The sequence below is a fragment of the Copadichromis virginalis genome, linkage group LG20, assembly GCF_057382275.1.
Source record: "Copadichromis virginalis isolate Kocher_CV1m ecotype Utaka linkage group LG20, C_Virginalis_male_GT1.1, whole genome shotgun sequence".
Taxonomy (NCBI): domain Eukaryota; kingdom Metazoa; phylum Chordata; class Actinopteri; order Cichliformes; family Cichlidae; genus Copadichromis; species Copadichromis virginalis.
Genome location: NC_140637.1, coordinates 21,057,767 through 21,084,428, shown reverse-complemented (window position 1 = coordinate 21,084,428; position 26,662 = coordinate 21,057,767). Strand labels below are relative to the sequence as shown.

General features: G+C 41.2%; 4 protein-coding genes across 11 annotated transcripts in view; 2 read left to right on the top strand and 2 right to left on the bottom strand.

The window, feature by feature from the left end:
• The window catches only part of iqsec1a (IQ motif and Sec7 domain ArfGEF 1a), a 100,475-nt gene extending 85,620 nt beyond the window's left edge, over positions 1-14,855 (top strand). For 6 of the 7 annotated variants that reach the window (XM_085444400.1, XM_085444401.1, XM_085444403.1 and 3 more), the window contains 12 exons: positions 11-1,287; positions 1,929-2,090; positions 2,428-2,550; positions 2,951-3,117; positions 3,381-3,520; positions 4,522-4,551; positions 6,751-6,876; positions 6,960-7,059; positions 7,317-7,478; positions 7,862-8,038; positions 9,768-9,817; positions 11,169-14,855. In XM_085444400.1, the coding sequence (XP_085300526.1) occupies positions 11-1,287; positions 1,929-2,090; positions 2,428-2,550; positions 2,951-3,117; positions 3,381-3,520; positions 4,522-4,551; positions 6,751-6,876; positions 6,960-7,059; positions 7,317-7,478; positions 7,862-8,038; positions 9,768-9,817; positions 11,169-11,696 (3,042 nt within the window). In that variant the 3' untranslated portion in view covers positions 11,697-14,855. The remainder of the gene's footprint in view (positions 1-10; positions 1,288-1,928; positions 2,091-2,427; positions 2,551-2,950; positions 3,118-3,380; positions 3,521-4,521; positions 4,552-6,750; positions 6,877-6,959; positions 7,060-7,316; positions 7,479-7,861; positions 8,039-9,767; positions 9,818-11,168) is intronic. The other variant, XM_085444407.1, reaches the window with a different exon arrangement.
• Positions 14,856-15,515: 660 nt separating this feature from the next.
• Positions 15,516-16,805, top strand: gp9 (glycoprotein IX platelet). Its single transcript, XM_085444059.1, has 2 exons — positions 15,516-15,665; positions 15,924-16,805. The coding sequence occupies exons 1-2, from the start codon at positions 15,631-15,633 to the stop codon at positions 16,660-16,662; spliced, it is 774 nt and encodes a 257-aa protein (XP_085300185.1). The 5' UTR covers positions 15,516-15,630; the 3' UTR covers positions 16,663-16,805.
• Positions 16,806-17,211: 406 nt separating this feature from the next.
• LOC146684733 (haloacid dehalogenase-like hydrolase domain-containing 5) lies at positions 17,212-21,998 on the bottom strand. The gene is made up of 8 exons (XM_085444755.1): positions 21,728-21,998; positions 20,798-21,001; positions 20,049-20,161; positions 19,852-19,945; positions 19,729-19,762; positions 19,414-19,588; positions 19,090-19,278; positions 17,212-18,710 (listed from the first exon to the last, which is right to left on the bottom strand). The coding sequence occupies exons 1-8, from the start codon at positions 21,845-21,847 to the stop codon at positions 18,314-18,316; spliced, it is 1,326 nt and encodes a 441-aa protein (XP_085300881.1). The 5' UTR covers positions 21,848-21,998; the 3' UTR covers positions 17,212-18,313.
• A 758-nt stretch (positions 21,999-22,756) lies between these two features.
• cnbpa (CCHC-type zinc finger, nucleic acid binding protein a) lies at positions 22,757-26,463 on the bottom strand. Of its 2 annotated transcripts, none has more exons than XM_085444756.1 (5): positions 26,382-26,463; positions 24,387-24,507; positions 24,195-24,260; positions 23,897-24,095; positions 22,757-23,742 (listed from the first exon to the last, which is right to left on the bottom strand). In XM_085444756.1, exons 2-5 carry the CDS (start codon positions 24,502-24,504, stop codon positions 23,625-23,627), a joined length of 501 nt encoding a protein of 166 aa, XP_085300882.1. In that variant the 5' UTR covers positions 24,505-24,507; positions 26,382-26,463; the 3' UTR covers positions 22,757-23,624. The 2 variants fall into 2 exon arrangements, with proteins under 2 accessions (XP_085300882.1, XP_085300883.1); XM_085444757.1 differs by having other exon boundaries at positions 24,393-24,507.
• Positions 26,464-26,662: the final 199 nt, after the last annotated feature.

Genomic DNA, 26,662 nt, shown 5'->3' with positions numbered 1-26,662 from the left:
TTTTTGTTAGGTGGAGATGCTAGAGCGCAAATATGGTGGACGATTCATAACTCGACATGCAGCTCGAACCATTCAGACAGCGTTCCGCCAGTATCAGATGAACAAGAACTTTGAACGTCTCAGGAGTTCTATGTCAGAGAACCGTATGTCCAGACGCATTGTACTTTCTAACATGAGGATGCAGCTCTCATTTGAGGGCCCCGAAAAAGTCCACAGCTCATACTTTGAGGGGAGGCAGGTGTCCATGACGGAGGACGGCACCCCGCTGTCCATGGTGCAGTCAGAATGCGGAGATATAGAGGTTCACCAGCAGGCCAACATGGCACACCCTCCACCTCAGGGTGACCTTACAGATGCCATCACAGAGCTGGAGGACGCCTTTTCAAGACAAGTCAAGTCTCTGGCTGAGTCGATAGATGATGCTCTGAACTGTCGCAGCCTTCAGGGGGATGAGGGTCCTGACCCAGAGGCTATCGGCTGCTCCGAGAGACAGGGGGATGTGCAGTATCAGGTGAAGTCCCACCATAGGGCAGCTGGACGGATGCGCGATGAAACGATGGCGTCTTATAGCGATGTTACTCTGTTCATCGATGAGGAGGACATGTCCCCTTCTATTGCCTTGTCCAGGTCAGGGGACCAGCCCTCCAGCACAGAATCAGACTTACGGTTGCGGTCAGTTAACTCCTCTCAAGAATACTGGCCTATTGACCCCAAAGATGAGGGTCGTGACACAGACACAAGCTGCCGCAGCACTCCTTCTCTAGAGTGCCAAGAGCAGCGTCTTAGAATGGACCATCTTCCTCTGTTGACCATAGAACCTCCTAGCGATAGCTCCGCAGAGCTCAGCGACCGGTCAGAGCGGAGCACTGTCAAACGGCCACCTGTGTATGAACCTCACGGCCACATTGTAACATCGTCCCAAGCAAGCCCCAAACACATTTCCCACGGGCCCCCACCACGAGCTCCCTCCCGTGACGACGACGCGCCTCTTCGCCACCGCCACAGACAGTTAGAAAGCCACTTGGCTATCAACGGCTCAGCTAACAGACAGAGCAAGTCAGAGTCCGATTTCTCAGATGGGGACAATGACAGCATCAATAGCACATCAAACTCAAATGACACCATTAACTGCAGCTCTGAGTCCTCATCAAGAGACAGCCTGCGAGAGCAGACCCTAAGTAAGCAGACCTACCACAAAGAGACTCGCAATAGCTGGGATTCGCCCATATTCAGCAATGATGTTATCCGGAAGCGACACTACCGCATCGGCCTGAATCTCTTCAACAAGTAGGTACTCTGCTCTGCTGGAGCACATGCTTGACCTGCGTTTATAGTGAAGGCTAAAAACGCATGTTGCTGCCATCACTGATGTTTCTTCTGAACTTCATAAATTTTGATCCTTTTATAGTTTTTTCTTGTTTGTTTTTTAAGTTAAAAAAATCATTAAAAAATTAATTTTATTAGGAATTAATAAAACTATTTTTAAAAGAAAAATGGAATAGAAAAAAATAATAAACCCACTCAACATAATGAAACTCATATTGAAAAGTACAAACTGTAATACCTCTATTTGTGTTTGACAAACAGCAGTTCTATTGTTTGCTTAGTAAGACTGATAAAACTAAATTGCACCATCACTGCTTTAATATTTCCAGAGATATATTTCTTTCTTAATGAAAGCCTTTCACTCATCTGTATTACTTAGATTTTATCTGACGTAACTACATGACAATAAGATGAGAGGTTTGAAGTGTGTGTGTGTTTTGTTTTTAGGCCTGTGTCAAAATTTTGGGTAATAACAGTAATATAGATGGATTTTCTAAGAACAAGATTAAGCAGCAGCATATTCTTCTTCCCAGTTTAAAAATGTGCCAGCATCTGTCCAGGAATTAAAAACAAACCATCTGGGGACATGTTGAATTTTTCAGGAAGCCAGAAAAGGGCATTCAGTATCTTACTGAGAGAGGATTCATCCCTGACACGCCAGTCGGAGTGGCTCACTTCCTGCTGCAGAGAAAGGGGCTAAGCAGGCAGATGATTGGAGAATTTCTTGGCAATCGACAGAAGCAGTTCAACAGAGATGTCTTGGAGTAAGTATCGCCACAGGAATGATCAAAAAAATGTTATTACTGACAGCAACATAATCCAAAGCATACTTAGTTTTGTTTTTTTTAAAAAGGAGTGTGGAACATATGAAAACAGTTAAGCAATTGCTCAGAGGATTTACTCAACGAAGATCCCACAGTCTATGAGAGTGACTTATGGCACCAATATGACAAGAATTCACTGACATATCCTCCATGATAGAATCTGGGCCAAACCATCCCTGTTGAGCTACCAGTGAATGAGGATGAGCACAAAAACTGTGGCAGTCTGTGTTTTGATGTATTTGCCTTTTTTCTCTTCATCCCTCTCCTCACGTACCAGCTGTGTGGTAGACGAAATGGACTTCCAGGGCATGGAGCTCGACGAAGCCCTGAGGAAATTTCAGAACCACATCCGCGTCCAGGGTGAAGCACAGAAGGTGGAGCGGCTCATTGAGGCTTTCAGGTTGGGGTTTTATGCCGTATAAAAAACTGCAATATAAACTTTTTTTTTTTATTTTTGAGAAAGTTTAGTGACCCAATCCTCCTACTGAAAATGGATTTATTTACTATGATCATTAAACCGAGCTGATTCTTAACGACCCCTGTGTATTTCATGTAGTCAAGTGCAGTAAAACATTAGCATTAGTGTTCATAATACTGAAAGCATTTTAATAAACATCATCGGTCTTCCTCACAGCTGTGTCATCTGCATAATTATTGGTTCATAAAGAGAACCCATTTACTTCTGTTTTCTTCAGGCAGTGTTGAAAACATTTCCTCACTCTGACTCGCTTGCATCGAGTTTAGAGTCTGAGTTTTGCTCTTCCTTAACATTACTTAATGCTCCCGTTTTCTATTTTTAGCCAGCGCTACTGCATCTGTAACCCAACAGTAGTGCGGCAGTTTAGGAACCCTGACACCATCTTCATCCTAGCTTTTGCAATCATCCTCCTCAACACCGACATGTACAGCCCCAACGTCAAGCCAGAGAGGAAGATGAAGCTGGAGGACTTTATCAAGAACTTAAGAGGTAACAGAAAACTGTTATTATGAAATACATGTGAAGGCATTATATATAGACCTTAACGGGGCAATAAGTGAAATTCAGCTTCAAAAATAAATTAAACCTTTCACTACAGAGGAGCAGAGTAGGTGACCATCCCTTACAATTTGAATCCTCTTTGCTTTATTAATATCTTCTCTCACTATCCTGACCTTTAAAAAGAAAAAAGAAAAAAAAATCCTTTTACTGTTGTTCTAATCCTTCAGGTGTATGTGTACGTTGACTTTCAGGTGTGGATGATGGAGAGGACATACCCCGGGAGACTCTGGTCGGCATATACGAGAGGATTCGTAAACGAGAGCTCAAAACCAACGAAGACCACGTCTCCCAGGTGCAGAAGGTTGAGAAGCTCATTGTGGGAAAGAAACCAGTAAGTTATGTGTTTTTTAATCTTTCTGTCAAGGTCACAAAAGTGTTAGTTGGATTTCTTATTTTTCATTTTTATTACAAGGCAAGACATCACAGACCAGGACATATCCTTTACCCTCTCCTACGTAGCTTATTTCAGAGAAGGAACGCTAAGATGTAGAAAAGTCTTCAGACACGCACTGGTGATTTCAACACACACAAGGCCTTTGTGAAATGTCGCACACTGCTGCAGTCTGATGAAAAATAGGCACATCCTGCCATTTTAACACAATATAATAGTTGCTATCCTTGAGCAGAGCAAAATCCATTTTTCTTTAACTGACTGGCATAAGTTGCATTGCTTTAATCCGTTGATTAGTTATTAGTCTGTTTATCTCTTTCCATACATACTGGATCAAAGTTATTATCAGATTTTGTTCTCCCATTACTCCATTCCCTTGTAGGCAGCTGGAGACAGCCTTTCTGCAGTATTCTGCAGGCAATACTGTTTCTGCCATGTGTGAAGGTTAAAGGTGTGATTAACTTACCCTCAGGGAGAGGCTTGTCTGGCATGGATGACTTTGTTTTAGTCGGTTTTCAGATGAATGGAGTCTGTTCTGCTCTGCCAGTAATAATTGAATGTATTGAAAAATGATTCCTTGTCACCATTTAGCTGCATAATTAAGGAGGACACGTAGTAAAACAGTTTAACATAAAAGGCATGCTGGAAATCCTCTCTATAATAATCAGGTCCACTAGTGCTGGCACAGGATCTGTATTCATTCCAGTATCGTTATTGATTCTTACAAATCTGAAGACAAAGAAAAATCGACAACTTTTGCACCAAACCAATAAGGTGCATGCATTTTCATAGGCATTATAATGGGAAAACTGTTAACAAGGGCAAATCCTTCTTAAGAAGGGAATATATATAATTATTTTTTTTAAGTTATAAGATGGATTAGTGAAAATAATCTCAATATACTAACTGCACCTAACATCGTCTCTGTCCTCTCTTTTTAGATTGGATCTCTCCACCATGGCCTGGGATGTGTAAGTAGATTATCTGTAAATCAGATGATCATTTATTATTCTTTGTTTCACTTTGCATCTCTGTCTCTTTAGTGATTCCTCAACATCATGCAGTTACTTTTTAAGTCAGCTTTCCAAGACTGGCAACGACTTTTCCCAGAGACATTACACTGGTTGGTGAGAGATGGACAGTTAGTGTTTTTACACTGGTGGCAGAATCAAAAGGCATAAATTTTGGGTGGCGCTAAGCCGCAGCGTTTACAAATTCTGTGCTCAGCAGGGTGTATATCACTGCGGTGTGCTTGTCACATCAATCCTTAAGGAATGAGCTATGCTAAGCTGACTTAGCACTAGTAGTGCATTCATTTGAGTGCCACGTATACTGGCTTTTTATATATGCAAGGCTACCTAAACTTTGAATGAACTCTTTTACAGTTTTCATCATTGCGCACAGTAACCTAGGTATTTAAAACAACAACAACAACAAAAAACCCAGAAGGTAGCCTGTCACCTGTTACTGTCAAGTTATTGAATACTCTCAAAGAGAACACCTATTGGATCAGTCTGCACAGTGTGCATTTGTACGACTGTTGGATTAATGGCTCATTACTCTTTCTTGGCATTTTTGTGGGACTTGCTACAGGAAAATAAATCACTAAACTTTGAATTCAAAAAGAAAATCCAGCAGCAGCATTCACTGTCGGACAATTTTCCCTGTGTCACGAAAAGGGTGGAGAATCCAAAACATCAGGTGGTTTTGTTATGCTAGCATGACTTCATTTGCATCCTTGCTACTGCCAACAAGAATGTGTGGGGGAGGGTTGGAGAAGACTTGAGCATGGTTGCTTAAAACATGCTCCACAGCTGTGTCACCTGTCAAACTGGTGCAAAAATCCAAAGAAGCTTTCATGTAAGAATCATTTTACAGGAAGAAATGTGAAATTCTAATCCTAAATGTCTTAAACGTGTAATTAAGGTAAGTAAAGTAAAATGTTATTTATATATCACCTTTTAAGACAAAGATTACAAAGCACTTCACAAAGAAATACCAAGACATTTAAAACAAAACAGACAAAAAGTCTTCGATATATAATTTTTACATATGCCTTTTTCCCCCAAAATAATGACATTTATAACAAACTAAAATGTTTTATTTCTACAGTGGCTTTTGAAAACAGAATTGGTTCACAATATTTTGCAGAATACTACCATAAATTTCCATTATGCCAAATTTATATTAGGAGAAGAAGAGTCACATTATTCATGAAAGGCAGTTCAGTTCAATTTAATACAGGTTTATTTGTATAGCCCCTAAATCACAACAGTTGCCTCAAGATGAACACTAAAGCTTTATGGGTCTATGGGTGTATATTTATGGTAAATGGCCTGTATTTATATAGCGCTTTACTAGTCCCTAAGGACCCCAAAGCGCTTTACATATCCAGTCATCCACCCATTCACACACCCATTCACACACACTGGTGACGGCAAGCTACATTGTAGCCACAGCTGCCCTGGGGCGCACTGACAGAGGCGAGGCTGCCGGACACTGGCGCCACCGGGCCCTCTGACCACCACCAGTAGGCAACGGGTGAAGTGTCTTGCCCAAGGACACAACGATCGAGACTGTCCAAGCTGGGCTCGAACCGGCAACCTTCCGATTACAAGGCGAACTCCTAACTCTTGAGCCACTTGAGCTATTCACGGTCACAGAGACTGTGATTTAACATAGTCACATACCAGTGCGAAAAAACTCAGTTTTTTAAATTTAATATGCATTTAATATTCCTGTTAAATCTTATGTAAGGATCTCTTATGTGTGCCATGTTTACTTAAGAGCATAATTATATGCTCAATAATAAGTGTTCGTCTTTTTTATTGTAAAATGTAAAAGGTTTTTTCGGAAAGGATACATCTGTGATTCCTTGCTCTTGGCTCCTTCAGGAGCCTCCTCTCTCCTTGTAAATTGGAGCGCTTTAGGAGTTTGAAGATCTTCCCTAATGGCAGAGGTTAACAATTTCTAGGTCACTGGAGGAAATAGGAAGTGAGGAGGCATAAGTTGGCATAATGAAAAGCGCCCAAGGGAGGAATAAATTAGTCATCTCTTGGCCATACCTTTTTCAAATTTGCAGATGGAGAATAACTTCTGTTCCTTGTTACGCAATGGACTGAGGCCATAATTACCTCTAAAGTGTTGTGCTGTTTTCCTCTGCCTTGTAGGTGTTATCGCTGCCGCACCGTAGACTGGTGTGTTACTGCCGTCTGTTTGAAGTGCCAGATCCAAACAAGCTCCAGAAGCTAGGCCTGCATCAGCGGGAGATCTTCCTGTTCAACGACCTCCTAGTGGTAAATATCGCCCTGTCCTCTCCCTTCTGCCTCCCCTCCCCTGTCCAAACCGTCCTTACAGGGTTATTTTTGTATAATTTCAGGTAACCAAGATTTTCCAAAAAAAGAAGAATTCAGTGACCTACAGCTTCAGACAGTCCTTTTCTCTATATGGGATGCAAGTCATGCTGTTTGAAAATCAGTGTAAGTTGCACTGAGAGTTTCCATTTATTATATTCCGTGCAGCATGCTAGCTGACAGTATTTACATCACACATTTTGACGTTGCACATTAACACAGGCAGCTGGAATGGGAAGTTGAACCAAATGGGCTGCGACGTTGTTTATACTCTCCAAAACTTCAGACAGAATTCACCCGATGGGTTTCGCCTCGGTTTTGATGAATGAACCTTTTGTAAATGACTCTCTCTCTTTCTCTCTCTCCGTTTCCCATTGCCCCAGATTATCCAAATGGAATCAGACTTACATCAGCGATACCAGGTGCAGACATCAAAGTGCTTATCAACTTTAATGCGCCCAACCCCCAGGACCGCAAGAAGTTTACAGATGACCTACGAGAGTCCATTGCTGAGGTCCAGGAAATGGAGAAATACAGAATAGAGTGTGAGCTGACCGTTTCCCCTCCCAACCCACCCACCCCCGTTACTCTGTCTGCTTCAGGCTGTGTAAAGTAGAAACAGAGCATGGGTCTCATTACTCAAATGCAGCAGATTTCAAGAGAGAATGTTTACAAAGTTCACAGGATGGTTACCAGAAGGGGCGGCAGATTATTGGGGACATTAAAGCGGTTTCCATTTTTACATACAAGAGCAGGATGTTAAAAATTAAGCATATCAATACTGCACACCTCATAAATTTCAGGCAGCAAAGGGTGGCTTAATACGTAACAGAAAAAAAATGCATTCCATGGCCAAAGTGAGATGTAAAACCGCTGCCACTTACCTCAGTCTTTCCTTGGCTTTTTTTTTTTTTTTTAAATATTACAGCTGAGCTGGAGAAGCAGAAAGGGGTAGTGAGGCCCAGCATGTCGCAGAGCTCTGGCCTGAAGAAGGAAGCAGGCAATGGGAACATGAACCGGGCCAGTCTGGATGATAGCTACGCCATGGGTGAGGGCCTGAAGAGGAGTGCCCTCAGCAGCTCCCTTAGAGATCTCTCTGAAGCAGGTATAGCCAAAACATCTTTGCTTTTACTAGCTGGGAGAAGTACACTCCTTCTGTCATCCACATCTTTATGATGATATCAAGGGGATAAAAATAGCAAAATGTTGTTTCACAGCACCATACCTTCTTCTTCCCTTTAAATCCATAATCTAACACCCCCTCCCTCCCCCCTCCCCCATGACTGGATGGTTTGGTCTGGACGGTGTTTCCTGTCAGTGTTGCGCCTCTTTTGTACTCAGCATACTTTGTTTTAGAGAGACCTCAACTTTCCACAGCTCAAAGACTGAAAACGGACCTGTTTAAGAAGAGGTTTAGCAATGCAGATTTTTTTCTTTTCACTGATTGATGAAACCGACAGGCAGGTGTCACCCCTGTTCATTTGGATGATTTATTATGAGCAGTTTTTTTCCCCCATTTGTGTTTTCATCATCACTTTATTTCCTGTTATTTAGCACTTTTGCATTTGTTTAATCCAAAGACATTCCTTACAATCTGTTCCGTTTTAATCAGCAATCATGTCTCATTTCCTCATCTGTATGTTTATAAACAACACCATTCTTAAGCAGCAACGAGATGAAGACTTAGTTTCTGTCTTGGTGTTAAGAATCACGTCATACCCATGAATATCAGTGTTTAACACAGCTGCTGTGTCTCTGAAGCAAGAATACATTTCATTCATTACAGATAACAGCTTTGTGAAGTTATCAGGTGATTAACTTGATAAGAAAATGAAATCCAGTCGGGGGTCTGCCTCACTTGTTGGTAATACGATATGCTTTGTTCTTATGATCACTACCTGAATGGGAAATGATAGATCAGACAGTGAAGGAGTCTGTAGCAGAAGTCCATCTGCCCTCCTGTCTCCTTTGTTTTTTCAGTGCAGGACGTGGCATGTTAGTGGGGTCACTTTGGTTAAGTGTTTTTTATTTTGTTTTGTTTTTTCCTTTCCTGCCATGTGACATTTCATGTGTATTTACTGTGTTCTGCCCATACACATCAGGTATTCTCCTGTTTATGTGTAATTATTGGTCATATATCATTGGCTGAGTGTGCCTAACGATGGCAAAAGTGCTCTGTCCACCTTCAGACCTTTATATGCCTGTACATTCCATGTGCAGCAACCACTGTATTGCTTTTGATGTCTCCTCTGCGACTGTCACCGAGACTGGCTTTCTTGCCGACACTGACCTGGATGAAAATCTGCATCTTGCGACAACATTAAAAATAAGTTGTCGAATTTCTCGGAGGAAAAATAAAAACCGATAAAAAAAATAATAAAATCTGGGAAAATTCTGGTGAAGCAACAGTCCTGCTTGAGGTTTTTAGAAATAGCGGCTGTGTTTTGGTAAAACTTGACTGTGGACTTTTTTCCTTGTTCTGTCAAGACTCGATGGTCATGGAGTCTGTATTTATTGAGATTTATGATAATACATTCAAACATCTTTAGGTATTGCTTGACTCAGCCTCCGTATTGCGATTTAAGAACAAAATAGCTGAAATTTGAACCTGAGTGAAGATGTGCCTTCCCCATAAAGAAAACCACAGTACCACCTGTCAACCACCACCTTCTCAGACCTGAATGCCCTCCCCCCTACCTGCCCATATTTGGATCTTACTCACAGTCACAATCCACTGCACTGCCCCCTATGGGACTGGTGGGCGGCCTAAACGTGTGTAGTCGATCCAGAAGTGCTGTCGATCTCTAATCTCTGGTATTGCATGTCTCGGGCAGGCAAGCGTGGGCGTCGCAGCAGTGCAGGATCACTAGACAGCAATGTGGAAGTAAGTTGGAAGCAGCTGGTATCCAAGCTATTCTCTATGTGATGATGTGCACTGTGAAACACTCAACTTTATTTTTGGTCTTACACCTTCTTTGCTTCATAGACTCAGTCCATTTGTTTGGATCATTTATTTTTCTTCCTGGGATGCCTTATAACCTGCTTGCCTCAGTTAGTGTGCATGCGTGGGTTGCCTGCCTCTGATCCTGCCCCTTTTTTTGGAAGCCAGAGAATTTCCCTGATTTGGTCATGTTATATGACCAATATACACTTTACCTTCAAACAAGCATGACTCTACTAATGCCTCCTCTGAACCCTCCCCTTGTCGCCTGTCTCTGTCTTTCATTCAATCACATCCAAGCGGTTTTCATTTGGTTCTTCTCTTTGGCAGGGTCGTAGCTCTGAAAGACACTAGGAAACTGTACACCCTCTCCAGCCTCTCTCCCTGTCTGGGTCTTTCTGTTTTTCTCTTATCCACAACCTCTCTTAAATGATGTAAGTTTCAGGGAGGAATGTAGCCTTCCTAGCCAGGGGTCTAGCAATGGGTTTCACATGGACTTAGATGTGGATGTGGATTTCATTCATTCATATTTCACTCATTTCATGTGTCCATTAGTTCATGTGTCCAGTTGTAGTCTTGGACGCTGTAAATTTCATTCTGCTTTCAAAGGCATCTTGTGGTCTTTCTCCAGTCTTAGATGAAGCATGTGCCAAAGGAAAAGCCTTTTTTTAGGAGAGTCACACCTGGATATCGAGTAATGTTGGACCCAAAACATGGGGAAAAGTGTCCAGGCGTGTTGAGAAGTCTGCACATGAGCGCCTAGTTCCTCCTGCCTTCTGTCTTCTAGATGAATGCTACTGTGTGGATGACGAGTTTGCCTGCCCCACCCTCTGCATGTGGAAACTATGCCTCATTTGATTATAACACGTTGCATGTGTGACTCTTAGAGGGGTTGGCACATTGACTACAGTGAAGAAGTTTTTTTTTCTTAACTTCCTTAATGTAATGATCTATATTTCTAACAGTATTTATTTAATTTCTCTTGTTGCAGATTTACTGTATGTCAAGGCAGTTAGTTCCCTTACAGCAAAACCTTTTTTTGGATTTAAGCTCCCTTCATCGTGAGGTCTTTTTCCCAAGCTAAAATTTTCCTAGTGTTGGTGCTGCCTCTCATGAAAACATTTTTGGTTTCTCATTTGCATGTCCTATAACATTTTGCTACTTGTTTATCTGAAAAAAAGAAAACTGTGAATTCATCCTGCTGGTGCCTTGTAGCTATAATTTAGTGTAGGTGTTCTGCAGTAGCGCAGTGTCTCACAGACGCACTGTTACCTTGTTTTTTTCCCTCCTGCAGGGGTCCATCATTAGCAGTCCACACACACGAAGGAGAGCCAACACGCCTCACGAGAGCGTGCCCCGCGGCCATCCATCCATCCCTAACTCAGCATCGACTTCCATCCTCGGGTCGCTCTTTGGCAGCAAGCGAGGGAAACCGCCGTCTCAGAGCCACCCTCCTTTCCCCCAACCTGGTCACCCCACTCTCATATCGCACAAGCCCCACCCGACCAACCTCCATCACACGGCGCAGGTGGTGCACGCAGTGCAGACCCAACACCACGGCCACCATCCCCAGTACTGCACGCAGAATCCCCCGCCTTACCACCACCACCACCACTACCACCCCCCACCTCACACGCAGTACCACCAGCACCCAGCCTACTCCTCACACGCACACCAACACGGCCATTCGCAGCACGGCCATTACAGCCAGCATTCCCACCACACCTCGCACTCGCAGCACTCTCACCACCACAGTCAGCAAGTGGGTTCGGCGCCTGGCGGACCCAAACCCAAACACAGTGGCATCAGCACCGTAGTGTGATGCTCCTAACTCAGAGAGGAGAAGCAAGGAGGGAACTTATTGAAGAAGGGACATTTGCTTACACCAAAGGGACTGACAGCATAACTCTATGGCCTGTCCACTGTGTTTCTGCTGCTGTGATGGAAACCAATCACATGCAGCCACCTTTTTTCACTTCCAGGTCCAATAAATATATGCAGGATGGATATTGGACTCAAATCTTCCACTAAGGGCCTTTACTAGCTTGCCTGATCAGGGACTTTGGTCCCATCGGGGTTTTGGGTGTACTGGGTATGGGTGGGGTTCTGCACAGGAAGATGCTCTTTGTTTTCCACAAACACCATCCGGCCGTGACAGCTGAGGAGAAAATAGGCTTTCTCACCAAGCTTCTCCCTGCTACTCCATTCCCTCAATAACCTGTCTTACCTTCACGTAACCACGGGGAAAAGATGGCCTGAGACGAAAACTCAGCTGACTGTTTTCTCTGTCGCAATGACATCACTTGTCGTGCTCAGCCTTTAGGAAGTCAGTTTTTCAAATCTTTGGTTTTGCGGATCCCAACATCATCTGAATGCTATTTGTTGTTGCCTCCTGTAGAGCTCATATGTAGTGAAAAACCTAGATGTAATCATTTCACACTAAATTAAATCAAAGGACAGGTGAAGAACTTGACTGAGTCAGTCATAGTAGTTCTAGTGCTGTATTTACTGTAGATGACAGCTATATGTGTTGTCTCCTAGCTCTCATAAATAAATGTGCCAATTATTACTGCATAATCTATTTAGTCAAGACTTCATGTACAGTATATTGTGTGTAAAGTAATTTGTAAGATTATACTTGCAATTATTATCAGCAAAAATGAACTTTATCAGTATTATACTGACTCTATGGTAACAGGATGTAGATCTGAAAGGAGTGAACTCCCATTTAGTCCGGCTGTTAATCTATTCTGGAAATTTTGCCTTTCCAAATGGATTAGAAAGAGTCTCTGGATGGCAGCTGTTGCATATGGGCCTCAAAATGCTGTGGAGTCACAGCTGAAGCTTCAAAGCAGACTCCACTTGTCAACTTTAGGAGCCGATAAAGTAGGTCGCTCGTTAGCTCTGCTTCCTTCCAATATTGTGGCTGCATAAGACGTAACGTAGTGAAGAATAACAGCGAAAAAGGCATTTCCAATGCTACGTGGCTCTGTTTCTGTTACAAAAGCAAAGTGCTGGACATGTTAAGTCTGTTGCCTTTAACATGTGCAACATCTGCCTCCTTGACTCTCAAAATCAGAAACATTTCTTAGCTCTTCTTTTTGCCTTGTTTAGAATATTTTTTTATTCACCAGGATTCGGTGAGTGAATAAAATCAGTTCTTACATAGTGAAGTATTTTTTCATCTTTTTTTCTATTATATGTGCAATATCTTTGTACTGATTTTGTACATTAAGAACAAGCAAGGTGTCCCTCCTATCTGTGCATTTTTCGTGTCGCGTCATTATTTATTTATTTTGGTTTTTTTGACCCCTGTCAAGAGTCTTTTCTCAGTAAATTAATGTCTGGCTGTCCTCACGGTCTCATTAGAGGTACAGACTTGGAGTTCAGTGGAATGTCAAGTAAGTGATAATTTTGCATGTAATGTTGTTGATGTGAGGCTATCCTCTGCACATTGTATAACAAGTCAGTGTTACCATAGCAAGTTAAGTGCAATCATGTTCAGAAAATGCAGACTTGTACTGAAAGTGGAGGTCTCTTATCTTGTCGTCAGGACAAGATTCAGGTGAAAAAAGAAAAATCTTTTTTTTTTTTTTTTTTCATTCAAAATAAGGAAAAATATATTAAAAAAATATATATATATATATAATACTTACACAGTTCACAGTGGAAAGAAGAATGTGTGTATATATTTTAATAAAAGGGAATATACTTCTCCTTGGGCTGAACAGAAATATTTTGCTGGATAAGCACATTTGAAAGAACACTTTCATTGTTTTCAGGAAATGCAGTTACAATATACAAAAATGCAAACTGAAGAAACAAACTGGGTATATGTAAAGAATAACTTTCTACATTCTACAAATAAAAGTCTATTCTAGTGTGTAAATTAGTGACAGTAAACTGTTTGTCCCGATATTCAGGTTGTAAATGTATTTTAACATTCACGAAGAAAAACCATCGCCATAAGTCAGGCTTACACTCACACGTTTGTACTCATGTGACTTAAGACGGACATATCACATACTGGACATTAATGATCAGCTGAATGTGTCGCTCCACTGATATCATATCTTTGCTATAACTCTGATATCTTGGGATGATTTGAAACTGTTTAATCGGTTTATTTTTTTGGTGTGTGTTGTAGTTCTTCAAATGTCTACAGTCATTCTTTGCGAGAAAGTACCCCGGCAATGCACTGCATGGATCTGATGCATCATGTGTCCTATTCACTGTGAGCTAATGGGGGGGGATTCAAAAAAAAGTTGGCCTATGAATTTTGACTTCTCCTTTGGTTTTGATTAGGTTGGAATTTTCAGATGTTGATGTGTTCTTGTTGTTCCATGTTAGCCTGGTAGTTACTAAAGCTCAGCATGCATTTCATCAACAAAGCCATTGTGTAAATTATAAACATGAAGAACATTGCACTTCCTTAGCTGAGGGCTTTCATCGTGTAAATACGGGATTTTGATGTGCAAACAGATGAGCTGCTTGGCTTAGAGGGTTTATCTTTATGACGCTGTTAAGGGACCAAGACTGGGGCTTAAAGGAGATGTACATAATGTGTATAGGATCAGTACTCTATTCTCAAGTTAAGATCAGGATGTATATACATCACCTCATGGATGGATGTGAGGGGTGATATATGAACATATCGACTGTCTCTGCCTCCAGCAGTGGTGAACTGACATTTGCTGTAGAAATCAAAAACAGACTGTTAGGAAGTTTCCTGCCATTTACATCCAGCTCTCTTTTCATACGTACAGCCCAGCGTACACACAGACAGATGACACACATCCTGCTGCAAGCTGTTCAGTCTGGCGTGAGACACATTATAAAAAAAGGAGGAGAGAGGAATGGCCTCATTTATATGTGCATTCTGTTTGTACAGTGAATAGTGAGTCAGTAAGACCCCAGTTATTGTAAAACTTCAACTGTGACAATGTTGAACACAAAATAAACAAATATATGACTTATGGTATACGTGTGTCGTTTGTTGTGACTCCATGGTTAATACAAATCAATCTGTCTTCCCCCTTTTTTCGGGCCGGGCATTTCACATTAGGGTCTTATCCTTAGCCTCTCATATCTCCCACTTTCCACTAGTGTTTCGGTGTTTCCACTAGAGGACATGAATAAAAATGACATGAGATCTGAAAATCTGTGCCATGACACCACCTATGGGTGAAAAGTATACACAGTTCTCACAAAGATCAGCCTGTGAAAATGGTTGTGCCTACACTTACCTTTCAGCTTTAAACCAGTTTTGTAAATCTGAATGTGACACTCTCACTGTCCATTCTGCTTTGTAGCTCAACATTTCCATTAAGAAGCGTTTTCTCCTTGCCCTCGAGCTCAAACAGTGTTAGGTTTCCAAAAAATTTCTTATGTGCATTCTAATCCTCACAAAGCTTTTCATGCTCAGAGCTGTAATTTGCCGCAAAATGCCCCTCGTGCCCTCAGCATCGCCGTGGACGCTAGTAATAAACACTCTGCGGGAGAGTTTCAGATGGCCCCGCCACTATTTTAGTAGATAAACTCTTATCTCTTTTAAGCAGATGGATTTCCTTCATGTCGTAGGCGCTATAACCGTTTGTCATTGGTGGAATCCTCAAACTGATGCCGTTCTGTATTACGCGCGTGATTATTGTGAGCTTAGCAGCACATCAGTTACAAAACAGGGATACCTTGACATGGGGAGCATTTCTGAAATATTCTCGGGCTCAGATTTTGCACTGGACTAGGACTGTGGCAGTATGATGACATTTAAAGATGACTGGCACTCTGGAAGGTTTGTAAATTGTATATATCTATATTTAATGGAATGGGTATATATGGGTATATATCTATATTTAATATCTATATTTAATGACTTAATATTTTTTTCTAAAACTTCAGGCTATCCATGAACAATTGAATTCACCTTACACATTATTTCACTCATACACATTAAGATTTCGGTCTCTATAGCATCTTCTAAACCATTTTACATGAGACATTTTCACATTAAGCAGTTTTATTGTACTTCAATCTTTTTCTGATCCTATAGGATGATCTTCAGTTTGAGCTTCGTGTTCTTCCACGTCCTGGTAACACACAGTATCATTAAGCCTGGCCACTGTTCAACCCTCGGGCCTGCTGGACTGGTAGTTAACTGCAGCGCTTTAAACCTCGTGGAGGTGCCTAATCTGCCCTCCGACACCACAGAGCTCCATTTGCAGAACAACCGGCTCACCTCGGTGTCTCCAGGCCTGTTTGACAGATATACTGGGCTGAACAAGGTTTCCCTGTCCAAGAACCCTTTCCACTGCGATTGTCAAATTCACTACCTGAGGAACTGGTTGCTGAAGAACAGGGCTATTGTTTTGAAGGAGCCCGTTTGCTTCAGTCCAAGCTCTGTGTCTAACAAAGCCATCACCGAACTTAGTGACGACTACTTTTCTCACTGCGCTGTTGCAAACTGCACTAATGGGATATACAACATCATAATAGGAGTAGCACTATGCTGCCTCATTGTTCTGCTTCTGTGGAGCTTGAGTCTGGCCAGAAATTCCAATTTCACTCTGGATATAGATGAGAGACACTCAGGATTCGAGGCTGACTCCTTACGTTCACTGAAGCCCAAACACAGGAAGAGACTGCACACTGGACTATCAGAGGTCAGTGTCGACTCAGAGTCTCTCGGTCATACGGAGGATCTAGAAAGGCCGCTTCTCAACATGGAGTTACTGCCACAAGTTTTGGATGCGTTGCACAAGAAGCACAATATAAAGATAAAGGCTACCTGAGTGATCTTAGTCCACTAGAGTTACTCTTAAAGATTAAAGGGAACCCTAAAATATCCTGGCTTTTTGAAATAAAATGCACATAATAGTAGCCATTGGCTTGCTTGCCTAAATCATTTTTCCTTTAAAAAATAAAAATCCTCTGCTGGTAAGTGTCTTGTCCTTGACTTTTCACTCCTTTATTCATGTTTTCGCACCTTAAACTATAACAGACCCTTAATTGTCCTTTAAGTCCTGAAGGATTAAACTCTGAACATTTTGGTTATTTTGTAGATGATGCATCAAAAGTCAGTTTTGGTTGTTTTTTTTAAGTCATCTGAACTTTCTTTGCAGTCATGTTTTAGTGGAATATACTATACCTTTCAGTATTTCAGCTTCTTTAGTCATTGTCACCCAGTTGTGCAATTTACAAATCATTTGAACCCTTTGCTCCTTTGACCACCGCATGTAGGTCCAAGTCCAAACCAATGCATTTCAGCTTTTAGCTTCTCCAACAAAACAAGGGCAAAATCTTTCATGATTCAGCAAACAAGAATTCCTTGGGGAGACACATTTTGTTTCTTTGTTTTCTTTTAATCAGAGAACCCTTTAAACATTTGACATTTTTAAATGCACCAGAACATTTTCTGACTTGTTGTGCGAAAGTTGTTCATTACAGTTACCCTAACCTTACTCTGACCCTAACACATTTATCGGTCTGCTCAAAAAATTAAGCGAACGCTAGAAAAACACATATCGGCTCTTTAAATATTCAAGTTGAAACATACACACATATACTAACAGACACTGCGTAACATCTTGAGAGTAAAATTAAATGACTCATTGAAAACCGAAATCAACCCCCTCGTGTGCTAGATTCAAAATTACACCAAAAAGCAAAGTTAAAAACTGTTCTCCTAGTTTTCTGAGCAGTATTTACATACAGTATACACGTATAAATTTGTCTTACAAGTGGTCTGTCAGTTATACTAAGAATGACCTTCTAAATTATAACAACCATGTTATGAAAGGGTGATATGGTAACACAAAGATGAAAGGCTGATCTGTGCAAAAACTGGTCAAGGCTGTCGAAACTGAAACTGTCAAGACAGTGCTATTAGAGGAAAAAAAATTGCACATCGAACAGTTGTTTTAAAGATACAAGAATTACTCTTATATTCATGCATAGATTTACCATGACAAATGGGTAAACAAATAGCTAAAAATGCAATAACAAAAGGTCACCGTAAGAATAAAGATTAAATGTTAATATGCTTCTTAAAAACACTGTCATTAGCTTGTAAATAAATATAGGATGGCTTCAGGGTTTGTAACAATCTAGAACAGTAGTTTTATCTAACAAAGATACTTAATAAGGTCAAATAAGGCAGTTCTTACACATTTCCTTATTGGAAAAAAAAAAAGAAACAGGTAATGACTATCAGAAAAAACAACAGTTATTTAATCTTTTTTCCCCTCTGAAATCTCCTTTATTGTTAAAATTTTAGATGACCTATATTATGTCAATGCCCTGTCAGGTTTTTAAACAAAGTCCACAGTGTTAGGCTTCTAGAGGTCTGAACATGAAGTGGTACTACCAGTTTAATGCTCGCTTTCCCTCCCTTTCCCCCTGCTTGGATCTCCATGACCACACGAAGCCTGTTGGCTCAAAATACTACTGAGGCACAAACTTTTCTTGCTCAAAGATGAGATCAACAGCTTCTGCCACATCCTGCACGATATGGCCTGGCTCCACGAGACCAGGGTCAAATATGAAGTCCCGGTGCCCGTGGAACACAGTCTCCTTGATGCAGTGATTTGCATCAGACGGCACCTCTGCGTTGGGGTTATACACCCCTGTACAGACTAGGACAGACTTACAGGAAGTAGCAGAGGGCAGAGCGAGCTCGCTTTCCCACAGGCTGTCAATCTCTTCCTCCCTGGGCACCGCTGTGGTGGACCCAGTGGCAGACACCATCTTAGCAACAGCTTTGGGGTTTTTTCTCGCAACTCTCTCCTCCAGGTAGCGGTTGTACAGATTGGCTCCATAGATGTCAGTCATGAGGTTATCCCTAAAAATGCAGAAGAAAAGGGTATTACTCTGTGCCCCAGGCAGCATGCATGAAGTTGACCTATATATCAGTACATGTTGAAATGTGTGTGGTTTTTTCCTGGTGCTGAGTGCAAGTCACATGAATTAGAACAAACAATCAGCTTAAAAAAAAAGCTGAAGTGAAACATGCAAGTCCCCAAATTAAAGCACGACAGAATGACATGCTAACTAACACACGTAAGCATTTAAAAGCGAACAGTTTTCTCATCAAATTATTGAGCAACGTTTCAGTAAAATCTTCTTTTGATAGCCTATCTGTCTATCAGACATCATGATAAGTGAGTTCTGGTCTTATGTTAAGTATAAAGGCAAAACAGAGTTAAAAGCTGGTGTCTCACCCTATAGCATATAGGGAAGTAACGGGAAGTTCCCACTGCCTCTGCATGGCCTGGCTTCTGATGAGGTACTCTGCAAAATGGTAAGTCAGCTCACTGGGTTTTCCCATAAGAGCCTCATACTTCAGATCTTTGCCGGTTATCTTCTTGTAGATGTTCTCTAGGCACACAAGAAATGTTCCATGGCCAAACCTGGAACAAAATGAGACGGTGAAAGACAGATATGTCAGTACACTGATTTGATTACTTGAAAGACTGTTTTAGTTTCTTAAGTACAATTTTTTTAAAAACATTTTATATAAAAAGACAGATTTTTGTAACGTTTACCGAGGAGAATGTGCCTCAGCCATCCACATGAGGTCCATGTTGCAGGCCAGCAGGTGAAGTTGAGGAGTGTTTTGGGTTTGGTGACTACTACCGAGGTTACCATTGGTCAACAGAACGTCAACTATCAGCTGCAGGTTGGTTTCCCATCGGATCGGCTCGCCGAACAAAACCACAGCTGTTTGTGGAATTCAAAGATTAGAACAGCGTTCATCAAAATTGCAAGAATTTCAAAACTATCAAAGCAGATGTTAGTAAGTGTACCATGTCAATGACAAAAGATAAACGTTTAATTTGAGAAGAGCCAACTGTTTTTACCTTCAATTTTCGGAAGGCTGACAACAGGATTGGACTACATTTAAAGAAGGGAAATTAAAGTTATGACATTATATTATACATATCTCCAACATCATGTTTGTGCACCAGATTGTAAAATCTCACCGGCAATTTTGGTCTCCTGTTGTGATCCACCATGTCCAGCAATGGGTACGATTCTCTAAGCATATCAATACTGATTACATTCTTAAAGCCCACACTAAAGACAGAATGTTAAGGAGAAATGAAGAAGTAATACTCAAGTTTAAATGTAAATATATAAATTATATTGTAAATTTAAACAAAGCAGATTTCTAGGATACTTTTTAGCAATTTCCAGGACAGGTCCTTGTCCTGACACCAAGACACACTTGTCATGGAACTTCTTAAACATCCTCAGGGGACTATGGGACATGATAACTTGGTCTTGTGTGATCTGAAAATAGCACAGTTGTAGTGAGGTTAATAGCAAAGGAGTCAGGTGAGACCAAATTATCCAAAAATAATCAGAGATAAAACGTAACAACTTCAGTTTCAGTACTGTGCACAAGTCTCAAGCCACCACCCATTTCTTTACATTTTGCTTCCAAAGAGCCAGATTTTCTTGAACACTGACTTCGTTTTTACTCATTTTCAGTCCAGTCCTTTTACCTGAACATTTCCAAAATAATAATTGTTGTTGTCATTCATTCAAGCATTTAAAAAAAAGGGGCCGAACTCAAGAGATGAACTAGTGTTTTATATCTACAGGTTAGCAAATGGACAATTTTCAGTCTTCAGCCTATGTTGAAAAAACAAACAAACAAACAAACAAACAAACAAACAAAGGTGGCGATAGCAAATATTGACTTTAAAGCTTGTTAGAATTGTACAAACTCTGTACAAACATGTGTGTTTGTACAGAGTTTGTACATTGTGCATCTTTCAATAAAATTTCTTATTTTCCTAGCAAATTATTATTTCTTAAATAAGGGGAAACTGAAACAGTTTTGAATGCACTGCATGCATACACCAAAGAGCAGAGGATACACCCTTAACACCATTAAAACTTGCACAGGAATTTAAAACTCACAGGCACTCCCAGTATGTGAGAGAGCTGGTCCGCTTTTGTTTGTCTGAGGCAATTCCCTGCATTTGTGACAAAAACGACTGGCACCACAAACTGTCCCTGAGAGTCGACCAACTTCTCAAATGCTTTTGTTGCCGCAGGGATTGGCATCCTCCCTCTGACAAGCACGCCATCAATGTCGAACAACAGCCCAAACCTTGGCTGTGGCTGCAGAAGGGAAGGACAGACACACACTGATCAGCCAAACAAATAAGAACTTTTTTTAAAGCGGGGAAACAACATGAGTGATTAATAGCAGGCAAATTAAGTAGAATAACGGTTCACTGAATAACCAATGGGTTTGAATGATGTCTTAAAAAGGATAATCTATTACTCTGCACAGTATGACATTTCCAATGACACTGATCATTTATTATTTTACATAACTTAAATTCTTTGTAGGCAATCATCATTATCATCGTGTAAGAATGATAACAACTGGTTTCTATTTGACGTCAACATGGGAGACAGGAATCTATAGTGAGAACTGCTATGGTGACACAGCAGTACACAGGCCTGTTAGCATATTACAATCAATCTTACAGTATCCCAAACCTCAAAATTCTTTCCCCCCCTGGAGCTGGGACTAATTAAAACAAAGAAAGAACACAGTGTATCAGTGGTTGTTTTTCTCATGGTGGGAGGGGGGGCAAAAATACAGCGAGCTACATCTGCTGCTGCCCCTGATGTCAGCGCCTCTGTTGTTTCATCCCTGAGCGCATCCACAGCTGAGAAAGTTGCGAGCAACCCCGCACGCCACGTCGATACGATACATTGTAACAAAAAAAACAATGAGAGAGAACAACAAACAAAGTACCGCCTTGTTATCAGTGTCAACGACATGTTGTTTGCCAGAGCCCGAAGCAACAGCAACAGCAACAGCTCGAACCGTACCTTGCTATTAGACTGAGTTCCGCAAAGCCCGCACCGAGAACCGACAATCCCAGCTTTACGACTGGCTTGGCGGTTACTCAGGGTGTACAAACCCCGGTAAAACGGCAGGAGTCCCCTCATCTCCTTTACTTACCCACCGGGTTAATGAAGAAAAAACAAAATAGACAATAATGTGTAAATCTAAACCCCTTAAGAAGCGTGAGCCGGCTCGCACCGGCCGCGCTGGCTGGTTGGTTGGGCTTGTTTTCTCTCATATATTTTCTCGCCTATAATTTGACTGGTTGAGACCCGATGACGACATATGAGGAGTAGGAGGGTCTTTTGCTGCATCTCTGCCGGAAGGAGCTGCATCTGCACCGCAACCCCCGCTGCCATTTTAGACACCGAGGTGGAGCTTTCCATTTCTTGTACGCACAAGACACGCATGGATCACAGAGGCCGCAGAGTAAAGACAAAATAGGAGAACTCATTGATCACCGCTCCTTGTCATTCCGGATCAAGTATATGTACAGCAGAGAGCTCAAAATGGATGCGGGTGAATCTTATTTAGCAATGACACAAACACAAATAGCTCGGTTTAGTTGCTGATGTCACATGCAGGAGTACGTCGAGTCCAAAAATTGCCAGGAATGTGCTGCAGGAAGCCTGATAGGCAAAAGCGATCCATCCAGTGAGGGAGTGTTTAACCATTTCTTAGTGGAAGAAATATGGCTGCTCATGTTAAACACGTAATTTTCTGGATATAATACTGCAGATGCAGACTAACAAAATGTCTAGATTAATATAAAATACAAGATCCAGCTTTGCATGTTGTTTAATCCCACAATAATCTGTAGGTTATCTAGCAGATAATCCTTTATGTGAACTTCTAGGACACAAGCAGCAGCTCAAAAGTTATCAGCGTCCCACATCTTGCGCAAGATGTTCAGACGAGTTGAGAACAGAAGCATCTGTAAAGATAAAGTGTGGCAAAACGAGCTGTGGAACATGCTGCGTGTATTGCAAAAGAAATCAGACAAGAAGATCCTCCCCGTGCTCCTCCAGCTTTATTGATAGTTTAAAATTACATTTCTATTTTCTAGGACTTCAGTTGCACTTTCCTTCCGACTTAAAAACTGAGTACAAGCAAATGGTATTTATACAGTAGTCTAAGTGATATTGTACAAAAATAACATTTTTGATTTTCTGTGAAAACATTTTTCATTCCCAAATAACTCCTAATTCTGCCGTTCTGACAACTGTTGATGTTAAGTTTTGCCAAGGTAAAAAAAAAATAATTCCAAAGCCATTTTAAAAGGAAAAGTCTGCCTTGGACTACCGTGTTACTTAAATTGTAAACAGATTTCTATAAAAGAGCATGTTCCTTTTAACAACTCCAAAATTTTTATATCTTAGTAATATAACATGTAGTTTGTTATCGCCCACTTAGCTGCTGTAGGGCTGAAATGCATCATGTTATGAACTGTTTCCATGTCATACTCTCTTGGCCAACTCATATCCCACTAAAACAAACCAAAATGACCATACATGGAAGTTTGGTTTCCATTTACTCCCTTCTTCTATCTCATTTTACTGAGATACACTTCCACAAGCTCAGAGGTCCTATAGATTCCCATATGTTTAGTCCCGTTTATTCATCATCTCTGGTCACCAGTGGCTTGGAAAGGGGGGTTCTTTAACAAAGCATTATACATAACACCGCTACCAAACTAAAACATTTTTTGTATTGAATGCAGAAAGATATTTTTTTCACCCCTTTCTTTGTATTACATGTCGAGAGGCTCACTGGCCTGGGACTAGCCTCTGTTAGCCAACCTTTGGCCAGTGAAGAGGATTCAGAGAAAATAATACAACCAACCATCAATCTGAAAAAAGGAGGGGCAACAGAGGGCACTGATTATGCGGTGGCTTCAATGGTGCACTCTTTTGCCAGGTGGCCTGCCTTTCCGCAGTTGTAGCAGTTAGTCTCGCTTGCTTTACTGCAGTGTACAGCAACGTGACCAATCTCACCACACCTGAAAAAGAAAGAATGTGGCGAGTGTGATAAAAGCAGACTGTAAAATTAACACAGAAGTATACCTAAAGATTAGAATTGGAGGGCTTCAAAATAGTAGAAATTTGGTCAAACTGTAGCACCAGGCTTGCTTCTCCAAACAGAACCATATTTACCTGTAACATTTCACCTTATCGCACAGCTTCTGGATGTGGCCAAACCCACCGCAGGAGTAGCACTTCTGCTCATTGGCGTGATCGCAGTCACGGGCCATGTGACCAGCTTTCCCGCAAGTGTAGCAGAGCTGCTCTCTCTCCTTTTTGGGCTCCTTGCAGTCCCGGGAAATGTGACCACTCCTGTGGCAGTTGTAGCACGCTGATCAGGGGGGAAAAAAACGATTTAAAAAAAAAAAAAAACATTTCTGGGAAAGATTGGTACCAAGTAAAACTGAAGAAAAACAATTGGAATTCACACCATCCTCAGTTTGGTCACAGTCCCTGGCCATGTGTCCTTGGTCTCCACACCGATAACAGAACAGCTCTGTAATGACACAGATAGATAAGCAAAGCAGAAAACTACAAGAATCAACCTTTTCCTTTCATTTTCACCCATGCCTTCTATAACTAAATCCAGTTTATATTGGGTGTGGCAAGAATAGTATAGTACCCTTGCCTCGTCCTCGTCCCCTGCCACGGCCACGCGAACCACTGGCATTAGGGCAGTGCTTGACCCAATGTCCAGAGCGGCCACATCCAAAGCACTCACTGTTGCTGCTCATCTCCATTACCTTCAAGAAAAAACAAAACAGAAATTAGTTAACACATCGTTTCATGTACTCAATGATCCTTATGAACACTGACTTTCAGTTGTTTTTCAGTTGTTCGCTTTAGCTTTTGTGTCAATTTCAACAAAGACCCCCTTTCCCCCCCTTGGAGAATGTGGCTATCATCTTTGGCACTTTCCAAACTTCCAGTTTTGATGTGACCATCAAGTCCAACTTAAGTCTAACCTCTGAGAGGTACATGTATGGACATTGTAGATGAAAGAAATGCCCTTTACTGGTGCTAAATTTGGATACCAGTTTGTGTTACATTCTATAGATGACAGTTTAAGTTTAGAATGAAGTTTAAATGTGAAATCTGCACATTAATCTAAGTCCATCTCTATGTGCAGACCACTATTTCACATTTATATTATCAAAAAAAATCTTGCAATTTAATTGATGAAACAATTTAAGGCTAAACAAAAAAAATTCTGCCATAAATACCTAACATCAAAAAGTACATGAATATAACAAAAATAATAATGATTTTCAAGGGTGGACAAAGTAGGCTAACTCTTATTGTCTCATGTTTGAAATTGCTTATGCCAGTGTCAAACAACTTTACCACACAACTGAAACACAGTTACTACAGGAGTCATTCTAGTATAATGACTACGGGGTGGGGTCTAATCTAAAATCAAACAATAGTTTTTGCTTTTTTCTTCTTCCAAGCTCTAGTCTATCATAACTGACCACCAGACTACACTGAACTACTAAGCTAACTTACAAGGCTTCCTCAGCGAGATCATGCTGTAATTGCCCTAGGTCAAACTTCTGTTTGCTGATAGTGCTGAAGATATTCAAATCAGGAAGAATGTGAGTTAATTAGTAATCAATTCTCGCGTATTACCCACCCAAAAGAAGACCTGGGGACACAAAATGACTCAGATAGATTTTATTGACTTTGCATACAGTGAAACGTGTTTCCTTTTTGCTTTACTGTCCATCCAAGTGTCCGTCCCACTTCAACTTTCGTCACTAAACGCCTTCTAAAATTTCGTATAACGTTTATCTACGGGCCACATGGGGACACCCAAAGCGCCTCGATTTGATGGAGAAAGCCGTGATGAAGTAATCCTCGTTAAAACAATCAATTTAATGCCACCCACTGCTGACTGCTACGTAAATAACCACGAAAGCATGCTTACTTAGAAAGCTAGCTTCAGAGGCCAGCATGTCGCATCGTTGATTTGTTGATTTAACGCCTTCAAAGATACCAGCAAACTCGAGGTCCAAACAATAGCACGATATCCCGAGTCGTTTAAAAAAATAACTGTATGTCTGTTAAATGTACATATCTGACTACATGTTTCAGAAATATTTTGCGTTTCCAAAACAGAAATCAAATACCAAAGGTTGAAGCTACGCTAACACGGGCCTAGTCACGTTGATTTTTCTGCGTACTCGCGAGACACCAATGCTGCTGGCTAGTACATGCTAGCACACCACCACACGACCACGATCAAGAAGCACGGTTCAGTCGACGATCAGTCCTCTTTCCCCATATAGAAAAGTGTCTCACCCACCGTTACAGCTATACATTTTCACAATACATTGTTTTCGCGGGCATTTGAGTAAATTTACCATAAGTATAAAATTTCCCGCGCAGGGAGCAAACACCAAAGTCGTTGTGACGAGCTAGCATTAGCGGGCCTGACCAAGATCCCGACGCTCCGTTAATGAGTCTAAACTAAACCAGTGCGTATTTAAAAAATAAAGAAAATTCGTTTAAACGCTCAAGTAACGGTTAACATCAATCTTAACATGCCTTAGTTTCAAAGTTAAAAGATATACAACGTAAATCGATGAAAGTATTTTAATGTCGTTTTATCGCTTACCTTGATGGCTACCTAGCTATGTCAGTGTTTACGCCTCCTTCTTTGCGCTACATGCGGTGCGAGCAGGAGTTCCTGAATTGTCATTCAACGTATCCATTAAAAGCTCGCACAGTCATTGGTCGACTACTCTGCGAGCGGCCAATCAGACATGAGAGGCTCTGGACACCGCCTCTGCGAATCAGCCAATCGTGGCTTTAGAACGGTCCCTTTTTCCTTAATCGACTGACCTTATTTTTCCCCCCTCTTCATGTTCAACATTTAAAAGCATCTTATTAAAACAA